At 46.1% G+C, this 10860-nt stretch overlaps 1 protein-coding gene across 1 annotated transcript in view; it reads right to left on the minus strand.

Annotated features, from left to right (window-relative positions):
• LOC135828979 (diphosphomevalonate decarboxylase-like) overlaps nt 1-10746 on the minus strand; it is a 15703-nt gene extending 4957 nt beyond the window's left edge. The window contains exons 1-10 of the mRNA XM_065341409.1: nt 10523-10746; nt 10373-10443; nt 5091-5158; nt 4223-4266; nt 3750-3890; nt 3352-3406; nt 2502-2598; nt 1951-1998; nt 1119-1193; nt 549-644 (exon numbers count right to left, since the gene is read on the minus strand). Of these exons, the coding sequence (XP_065197481.1) occupies nt 549-644; nt 1119-1193; nt 1951-1998; nt 2502-2598; nt 3352-3406; nt 3750-3890; nt 4223-4266; nt 5091-5158; nt 10373-10443; nt 10523-10583 (756 nt within the window). The 5' untranslated portion in view covers nt 10584-10746. The remainder of the gene's footprint in view (nt 1-548; nt 645-1118; nt 1194-1950; nt 1999-2501; nt 2599-3351; nt 3407-3749; nt 3891-4222; nt 4267-5090; nt 5159-10372; nt 10444-10522) is intronic.
• Between the last annotated feature and the right edge of the window lie 114 nt (nt 10747-10860).

A 10860-nucleotide genomic window follows, 5' to 3' on the forward strand; every position in this document is an offset into this window, starting at 1 on the left:
AATAAAAATAAATAAAAAGCCCCCTCTCCCCTTGCCCTTGGCGGCTTCTGATCTGATCTTGCATGTGTGCCTTGGGTTCTGGTACTTCTGTATGACAGGTACTTGAAATAGCTGTCAAATAGCTGTCAAATAGCTGTCAAATAGCTGTCAAAAGCCCAGAAAGTCGTTATTCAAGCAGTGAATATGACCTTGGGGCACTAAAATCATGTCGCTATTCGCGAATTGTCGTTATTCAGATAGTCGTTATATCCGAAGTTAAATGTATACAGTTAGATGGGACTTTGCTCTGGGCACGGAAATCCTGTCGTTATTCGCGAATTGTCGTTATATCCGCAGTCGTTATTAGCGAAGTTGACTGTAGTCGTAGAACTGCTAACGGCACAACTACACGTACTTCCAGAGCAGTACGAACATCACTGGTGCGTACCCACGGGACACAGCATCACTACAACAAACTGACACTACGCATAGGGCACACGGGGCATGCATCAATGCAGCCTGCACTACGAGAGTAAGCGTGTGACAAAGCAGATCGCAAAGAGCCTAACCTTCATGGTCAAGTCTGCAAACGTGGCAAAGTCCTTGTTGTGGATCGCTTCCTCCATTCCCCGCAGCAGATCGGGAACTAGGACAGCAGCGCGATGCTGTACATAGTGCAAAACACCAAGCATGACACAGCACAGCACAACGAAGCAAAGTAAGAATTTAGAAAAGCCGGCGGAGATACAGTACTCTGGCTCTCCAAAGAATTCACAAACTCCAATCAGCCATTCACACATTGCACAGTCTCTGCAATCACATCCCATGCTCTTTTCCATTCAACTTCCAAGGTTGAGTGCTTGACCTCTAGTCCAGCCCGTTAGTACGGGGTTCAGTTCGAGTGTTTTACTTCCACCGGAACTTTATGCATGGCCCATCCTTGGGGTGAAAACTGAGCCGGTGTAAACTTCCCTTTGGTGACATTGAATTAGGACCTTTATTACATGCACTGGTACACACAAACGGTAGTACAGATTTCGGCGAACAATTTTGCTTTTCTCACACCAGTTTATGTGGTGCTGCTGAAGCGCAAGAGCATGATCAACAGCTACAGACAGGATGCTGCTGCTGCTACTGACCTTGAGCAGTTGACTTGTCTGAACACTGGTCTGCATGCCCGCCGTGCTGCTGGTGTCCTTGCGGCGATCATTCACCTGACAAGAACAACAACAACAACAACAACAACAACAACAACAACAACAACAACAACAACAACAACAACAACAACAACAACAACAACAACAACAACAACAACAACAACAACAACAACAACAACAACAACAACAACAACAACAACAACAACAACAACAGGCCATCGTGAGAATAAAAGATTTCAAACAACAACAACAACGCACTGGCTATCGTGAGAATAAAGATTTGAAACAACAACAACAACAACAACAACAACAACAACAACAACAACAACAACAACAACAACAACAACAACAACAACAACAACAACAACAACAACAACAACAACAACCTCTTACTGGCGATGGTGCCATCGTGAGAATAAAGAATTCAAAAAAACAAAAACAACAACAACAACGGCGACGACGACGACAACAACAACACATATAAGAGCGCAACAAGCAGCATGCTAATCATCATACCGATAGCAACAGCATGAGAATGCACTCTTCAGACACGGCAATGGCACACATAGTGTGCATACATGTGTGTGTGTGTGTGTGTGTGTGTGTGTGTGTGTGTGTGTGTGTGTGTGTGTGTGTGTGTGTGTGTGTGTGTGTGTGTGTGTGTGTGAGAGAGAGAGAGAGAGAGAGAGAGAGAGAGAGAGAGAGAGAGAGAGAGAGAGAGAGAGAGAGAGAGAGAGAGAGAGAGAGAGAGAGAGAGAGAGAGAGAGACACACACACACACACACACACACACACACAGAAAGCCCAAACTTACCACCAGGATAAGAACTTCCAGGTCAGGCCAGGCACTCGCTGGGGAGACCTACCAACAACACAGCACCAATCGTACATTAAGCAAATACTTCGAAGGACAGGCACTAATGAACACATGAACGCAGACACACACGTGCAAACACACAGCTGCTACTATAGCATATACCGTAATGTCGCGTATAAAAATCAGGTCTTTACGGTCGTATAAGCCGGGGTTCAAACCGTGCTTCTACTCAAGTTATGCTTCTACGCCAACATCTTCAGTCTACACTGTACAGTGTACATTGTCACACATGTAGTGTGCAAGTACATGTGCTTCTATTCAAATCGTGCTTCTGTGTCATGGCACGCTTTGGAAAATCGGCTTCTATTCGAGTCATGCTTCTATACAGGTCATGCTTTTATACGCGACACTACAGTAGTTGCAATCATGAGTCTACTTATCCTTCGGACACTAACAAAATATTACAAGTACTTTTCAAAGGGCATCGGATGGACAGGTGGCGAGCAAAATGCATAAAAAGTAGAACAGAAACTGTAGCAGTAACTCACTTCAACAGCCACACTGTCATCGCCATCTTCGCGCTCTCCCATCGTCCAGAGCACAAATCCTCCCGCAGTGCTGCGACATGCACTACCCGAACCCAGTCTGAAATGCAACACGGAGAGAAGAAAAGAAATACATGCAGAGTAAAACCTACTCTGCCAAGATGAGCACCTCTGCCGGACGACCATTGCAACTACGGTCAAAGGATGTTATTTCCAGTCAAAAGACCCTGGGTAAGGAGACCACCTGTACACAGAGACCATGTTTCTAAGGTTCCTCGAGCGGTCGTCTTAGACAGCTGTTCCACTGTATTTACTGTGCTTTCGGAACTTGCAAGAACAAGGCCGAAGGGTCACGTTACTCACGTATGACAGACTGCAGTAGAGTTCAGAAGCAACAGTATGCAACTGTGACCTCTTTTCTATGGGCCAGATGCGCGGCGCGCTGCCTTCATTACATCATGCAGCTACCGTCCGCGCACTGCGGAATAACCAAACACCACACTTTCCCAGTGTTTTGAAACCAACTGTGGGCCTCGTACAGAACTGGAAGCTCATACACCCAAAATTTAGAGTTTGTATGTGTATTCGAACGACTCAAGCAAAACTGGGTAAGCTGGTATGAGAGATTGTGGATTTCAATTTGGGGTGCATGAGTACAGGGCGTGGTGCAGGAAAGCTACGCACTGAAGGCAGTGTGCCGCCGCTTCCGCACACTGTCAACCGTAACCATAGTTACATACTCTTGTTGACGGACTCTTGTTAGTGTACACATGCACACGCACGCACACACGCACGCGTGCGCACACGCACACAAACGCGCACATGGATGCAGGCGAAAATAAACCAGGCTTACCTAGCAATAACGGATACTTCATCCTGAACACCGTATAACTGGGCAAAACTGTAGCCTGCACACATCAAAGAGAAACGGCAAACCCCAAAACAAGGCTGTGCCAATAGCCGATAACCATCAATTGCTACATACACAAACGGGTCTCCAACACATGGATAGTGTAGCCCTCCAAACAGCAGATAGCGAAATGGAATCAGCCAAAAAATACACGCAATTTAGCAGCCACAATGCAATAATCGCACACAGTGATTGTTGGTCTCTTCTCTACCTGGCTACAAGCAGTGGAAAATGAATATTTCCAACCCATTGGTCTCATCTCCTCTATACAGATAGCTGTGATACGTACATCTCCGCACAGAAAACCGTGACATAAATCTCTCCAATGCACCATAGCTTACCTAAACATGCATAACCGGCTGCGGACGATGCCAGACCCGCAGCAGTCGGAAAGTTGTTGCGTGAGCACACGTGCACATGCCAATCCAAGATGGCGGCTTTGGCTTCATCACCAGTCAGATGCTTTCTGGCAACACTCTTAGCTGCAGGTCAAAGCCAACAACAAACGCTGCAGTTCGTTCAAGATGCAGCTGGGTGCTTTCTGCAGCTGCATAATTGCCTGCTGGCTATGCGCTGACAGTCACATCTCCATGCGCATCGCTAATTACGCCCAGAACTACATGTCATTTGCACTTTGTTTCTTCACAACCAACAAGCGATGCTGAACTCGGCAGTACACGTACACCGTACACCTAGTACCAGTGAGTAAAGAGTGACCACAAACCATTCAGAGCACCTAACTGTCGCCAAGAGTACATAAACCTTATGTACTCTTGCTGTCGCCTACAATGAAAAGCTTCAAAAGCGGACTCACCCTTTTCCAGGCAGGCCTTGAATCGCTTTGAGATTGGCTCCTTGCTGCAGATACGAGAACAAAATTCCAGCAACACGAACAGCGACAGCAACAATGGTTGTGCAAGCAACAGAAGCGACAAGGAACTCAACAACCGAAAGAAACAAATAAATCGTATGCAAATGTATTCGTGAAGATCAGCTGATACACAGATTGAACAATTGTTTCGTTATATACTCCATTATTTTATCGAAAGAAACACAACCAATCCACAACCACTCCACGACCAATCTACGTCCAATCCATGACCAATCCACAACCAACAGAAATCGTTATAACAGAAAGGTTATGACATGACAGAAACGTTTTTCTCCATGCAGAATTCAACAGTGGCTACTTCCGGTAGATAATTAAAGAGAATGAAGCAGCTCACGGTGGCAAAAGATAAAGCCACTGAAGGTGTCAAACCAGCTGGTGTGAAGAATAGCACACGACCAAGTGAAAACACAACAGAACACTATAGGTTCACACGCTACGTATCCGGAGAGGAGCAACGTGTGACTTGAACAAGTACAGCGGTGTAATGTTCCGCTTCTGCCTGCACAGGTCAGGCTGCTGGGCGTGAGCATACACAGGCTCCAACACTTTCAAATGAGGATCAAAACGCACACGTGACACACCAGCAAAATAATCATCAGAATGACATCTGATCAACGCCATTTGAAAGTGTAAACATCTGTGTATAAAGGCACATTCACACTCACACGTGCTATTCTTCGAACACCATTTCGCTGGGGCATCAAAAAGCCAGCAGCAGCTTCTAATGAAATGAGTATGGTACGTATCTAGGAAGACCATGCACGTTCAAACAGGCCAAGATGTTGCGTACCAGTCGTTCAACCAAAGACAATCCTCGGTGAAGCTAGGGCTTGCTTGCACTGTGGTTGTTGCACAGAGCTATATGAGCACAGACAACAGCAATGGAAAATGCAGACCAATGCCAGCCATCACAGACACAGCAGTGAGCAGTGGCATATTTAGGGCGAGGCCGAAGATGGGGTCATGCATATAAAAAAACATGGAACATGGTTCCATGTTTTTCATGTTTGGGTACCCTAATGCCAGCATAGTTTCCCATGGTTCGGGTATCGGTTCCACGCACTCTTTTCTCCAGACTGACAAAATGCGTTCGTGACAAATATTTTTTAGAAAACATTTTTACGAGCAAGAACGAGACATCGGAGAGTCCATGTGCCAAGAAGACGATGACCAGGAGAACCCTCTGGAAGAGCGGTGATCGTAAGGTAAGACATTTAAATCTTGAGTAGACTTGACGTGTACATGTATTTGTACAAGAACGAGATTTTTTTGAGTTTCGATTCGAAATTTGACGGAACGGGTACCCGATTCTTTTCAGCTGGCAGTTCCAAAACCGGTTCCTTACCCGAACTGTTTCACCCCTAAGTCCCACCTAACAAGAAATTAGCATGGCATTGCTCCTCTCTATCACATGACAACATAATCCCATTTCAATGTCACAGGTTTTCGTTGCAGCACAGCCAGCCATTATTGGTCTTACCAGGTTGGGGTTGTATACGTGCATGCATGGGTGTGTGGGTGTCGGGTGCGTGCGGGCGTGGGTGTGTGTGTGTGGGGGGGGGGGGGGGGGGGGGTACATATTATACAGTCGTTGCCAAAAAAGTCCGGCCAATGCTATGCTGGCTGTACATGGGCCGCATGCACTACCACTAGTGCACAGCACATGCGCTGCCGAGCGTCACTCCCCAGCTCAATCAGTGAAGTGCTCCATTGCAGTCAGTGCAGACTGGTCAATGCTGTGCTAGTTCAGCAACTACAATCCAGTCAGAAAAAGACGAGCGCTGGCTCTGGAGAGCTCCCGTATTTGGCGATTTTGTGGTACACTGTGCAGTGTCGCGAGATTTGAAACCTGAAAAAGGGTCCAGAAAAGGTACCTCAACTGGGGTTCGAACCGCAAATGTAGTGATATGCAAGTAGAGTGAACGGCCTGGATTTTCGTGGTTTTTCCCCAATTCAGTGCTTTGGGGGCAAAACCTGGCCGAAATCCTATTCTTGCTATGGCTTGCTCTTTGGAGAAATAGACTTCAAAAACACAATTGGAAGAGCATTCCATGGGGGATTGCCAAAAAAAATTGTGACGAAAACTCAAAATTTGACCCATTTATGGCCAAAAGCTAGGATATCATCTTTTTTTCTGAATGGACTGTAAGACCAGTAATTGCATGCATGCCACCATGCCAAGCGCTCGGTGGCAAGGGTACGACTCCCTGGTACATGGTGGCATGGGTACGACTCCCTGGTACATGGTGGCATGCAAGCACCGCCGTGAACGCGTACCATAGCACACTGTGTCCGTGATATCCATGATGGTATTGGATATCCATGATGGTATTGGATATCCATGATGGTATTGGAGTCGTGACCCGAGGTCAACCAAGCGCATCAATCGTGGCAAGCCTGGCAGGCGAGGAATCGACACCAGCTGACAAGCGATCGGCAAGTTGATGAGTCGCGCCAGCACCACAGCAGTACGTTAACTCTAACTCACTACACCGCCATTACCTCGTGTACCTACAATCATAGTCTTTACCCTAGGCATTGGAGGAGCACCCCTACACTGGCTCTGTGACTACCTCAGTGGCAGGTCGCAGCAAGTGAGGGTGCTGGACAGCTTGTCTTGCTCCGTTGGCTGTACGCGTGGTGTTCCGCAAGGGAGTTTGGTCCTCTGTATGTGGTGTACGCGTGCATGAGAGGTATCGGAAGAGCCGATCGTCAGTGGAATAAAGAGCATAAAGAACCCCCCCCCCCCCCCCGACGACAATTGGCACCCAGCTAGTGGTATCGTTCTCCACGACCCTGAGATCGTCCTGTGGTCCGTGGTCTTTCCGGTTTCTTTTTTTCACCTGGCTCCTGATTTCTTTGGCGTTCCACCTGTCGTTGATGTCTCGGCACGTCTACTTTGCGCGTCCGCGCTCGCCACCATTGAGGCCATTCAGGTAAGACATAGCTGCAGATTTTAGAATCCTAGTAGACATTGTTGTGGCATTTGTTTGTAAGACATAGCGGCAGATCTTAGTATGCTAGTAGACATTGTTGTGGCATTTGTTTAGTTTTGGCCTGCTTGTGTCGTACGGTATGTACGTAGTCCTGCTCCGGGTCCCTGTTCCCTCCGGGGGTAGGATTTGTTCTTCTTCTTTCCATTCGTGTTTCGTTTGTAGTACATAGTAGTTGTAGCCTCATGTCGAAGGTTACTGTAGAAGCGCCTGGAAGATGGCTGATGCCGAAACCTTTCGGTGGTTCCTGGGGGGAGGATCTCCAGGCCTTCCTCAACGATTTTAGATCATGCTTGCAGGCAAACAATTATGTCCTGGTTGCCCAACCCAATGATACTGTTGATGCGGACTCCCGGGGCAGGTTAGAATTAATGGCGCGCGCCCTGCATGCTCGATTTGGCGACTCCGGTAAAGAGTTGCTATGCCAAACTGAGCTTCAGGCTCAGAAACGCCGGACGGGAGAGACCCTGACCGAATTGGGCGACGCCATCCAGGTCTTGGTGGCCAAGGCGTATCCGGGGGCGCCTGGTCCAATTCTCAACACCGTGTTCATTCGCGCTTTTCTGGACGCTTTGTCTTCCGACATGCACTGTCGTGTGGGGGACCACTTGCTACAAACTCTGGTACACCAGTATGATAAACAGCCAGTTATGTTATGCTTCAGCAGCATTCCACCCAAGCCTCACAGCTCAGCTTCTCGACCGTTTGTTAAAGATCAGCAAGGCCGGAGTTAGAGCTGTGTTTCAGCTCCCTCGTCAAACACCGACCGCACCTCTTATTTCTCGATTAAATATTTCCCCACTAATCCATCATTCTAAGCTGAAGATTGTTGTTTTTGTCCATAGATGCCTTGGCTCCAATGCAAGCAAAGCACATGCTGTGTGCACGTGACCAGGTCTCACGCCTTCTCCAAGTTCCATTCGTTTGTGGACCAGCATCTTGAGCGTCCATGCAATTCGTGGGCAGCGTGTATTGGAACAGGCTTCCGGCAAATATTCGTTGCCATGAAGATATTCTGGGTTTCAAAGCCCTGCTGTGCCCAGATGTTCTTGACGCGCTTTCTCTGTCTTGACTCATTCGTCAGACATGTGCATTTGATCTTTTGGCTTGGTCTCTAATCGACAAACTGACTTTTCTCCTCAAATACCTCAACTTCTCTACTTCTATTTCATACATCTGCTTCTATTTCATACATCTGCTTCGTTTATTCCTTACCCTTTTCTTTCTTTCTTTTTTCTTTTCTTTCCCTCATCATGTAATCACTGTCACTCACATACAAATACCGTCATAAAATATAAATGTAGAAAGGAAAAGGACATATGGATACGAGTTAAGAGTAACTCTCCATCACTGTAACTGGATACTATATACAGTCAGAAAGTGCAAAAACTCTTTGGTCTTTCATAACCTTGAACCTTCCAAGTTGGAAGGCTGTCGGTTAGCGCTACGGAGATGTGTTGAAGTTAAGTGTCAGGACGTCGAATGTCTCAGTACTCTTGTCAGTTTTGTGCCTAGTTTTTGCACTTTCTGACTGGATATAGTATATAGTATCCAGTTACAGTGATGGAGAGTTACTCTTAACTCGTATCCATATGTCCTTTTCCTTTCTACATTTATTTATGGCTCAACATCCGAGTTTCAAATTGCACACCTGATGAGCCGTCACGAACCATACGGCGAAACGTACGTCGTGAGAAACAACTTGTTTTGTAGTAAACTAGTCCATCACAATGTCATGCATGAGGAGTACTGTAGGAGTTTGGCTTTCGGCTTGTACAATTCGTTTTCGCAAAGCTTCCCCTTTATTTACTTATCTTTGATATTTATGACCCACCCAAGATGGGTGGTGTGCTGCTTTGCTGCTTCGAATTGTAGTTAGACCGCTTTGTCAAATATTGTACTGGTCTCGTCATCGTCCAGTAACAATCGACATTCTTTGTTCCGTTGGGACTGTAGCTTTTGCTCGTTTTCGTTGCGCTTGCCTTCCCCTCTTTGGTCTTTTCATAACCTTGAACCTTCCAAGTTGGAAGGCTGTCGGTTAGCGCTACGGAGATGTGTTGAAGCTAGGTGTCAGGACGTCGAATGTCTCAGTACTCTTGTCAGTTTTGTGTCTAGTTTTTGCACTTTCTGACTGTATATAGTATCCAGTTACAGTGATGGAGAGTTACTCTTAACTCGTATCCATATGTTTTTCCTTTCTACATTTATTTATGGCTCAACATCCGAGTTCTAAAATATAAAACACAAGTTTTTCTCATCTTTTTCTATTTCTTGTTTTTCATTGGCTTCAGCACGTTCATTAACATTCTTCATCATTTGTGAGAACTAGACCTGGTCTAGTGAGAAGGCATTCTATTGCCTGTAATTCTGGTGAAGTAAAATAAAGTAACAACAGCAACAACGCACTTACACATTCGCTGTTGCTACCTGCTATGAAACTGTAACAATCTGGTGCTCTATTCTGAAACTGTATTGCAATCTATCTTCTACCGTTCCACACCTTCTCTAATCCCACTTTTATAAGGCGCTCTCTTATGAAACTGTATTGCAATTAATTATGAAACTAGCTTCTACCGTTCTATGCCTTCCCTTATCCCGCCTTTATGACTAGCCGTTATGACTAGTGAGTACAGTGTGTTTGTTCTGATTGGCTGCTTTCCCGGATATAAGTCCCTTTTCTTGTTGCATTCGTACTCTCGCTCCGGCACTGCCTTCTCATCTTGTTATCTCTTCTATCCTCTCTTATCTTGACCTATCTACAAGGTATGTCCTTGGCAATGGAACTCTTGGTGGGCTGTTGAGTGATGGCGTGCGTATATCGCGCACTTGGGATTCTGGGTCTTGCTCACACTTCGTGGCGGTCCTAATTGGTGTTGTTCGCAACGCAGGCTTTTGACCGACCCTTGGGGTAGGGTCATGGCATTACTATTAGCATTGGCCGGATTTTTTGGCGACGACTGTACATGTATTGGTTTTTGCATATCACTCACATTCATTTTCACCTTCTTTTTTCCTGCCCTTTTAGAATAAATTCCAGTCATACTCCAAAGAAAGAAAGAAAATTGGGTTCATCACTTACGTCATTCATATCCATCGTCAATCCGAGAGAAGCATTTAAAGGAAGGATGAGCTTCTCATCTCGCTTTCCCCCTGACGAATAAATATAACAAAACCAATTCGTCGACACGAGAACTTTCAGCCTGAGTGTTCCAATGCGAACGAAACTTACAATATTTCACGACAGCAATATTGACAGGGGCAGTGCAAGTCACACTTTTAGAATCAGACATGGTCGATTTGCTTGAAGACCAGCAGAGGAATGACTAATAATTGGACTACAATGGCAAGAAGAGGACGACGACTACACTCGTACTACAAACTTGAATACGATGTGTATTTTCAACAACTGCTACATGTATGTTGTTGTCTTTGCTGTGCTTCGAAATGAAGACAGTCCCTTTTTTCAAAAATGCACCATGCCATGCGATTTCTGTGGTGCATGCCGAATTAATTGCCGATCCCCGGCACCAGTCACCACGTGCACTGCATGCATCATGTCATGCACCA

The sequence above is a fragment of the Sycon ciliatum genome, chromosome 1 (assembly GCF_964019385.1).
Source record: "Sycon ciliatum chromosome 1, ocSycCili1.1, whole genome shotgun sequence".
Classification (NCBI taxonomy): Eukaryota; Metazoa; Porifera; class Calcarea; order Leucosolenida; family Sycettidae; genus Sycon; species Sycon ciliatum.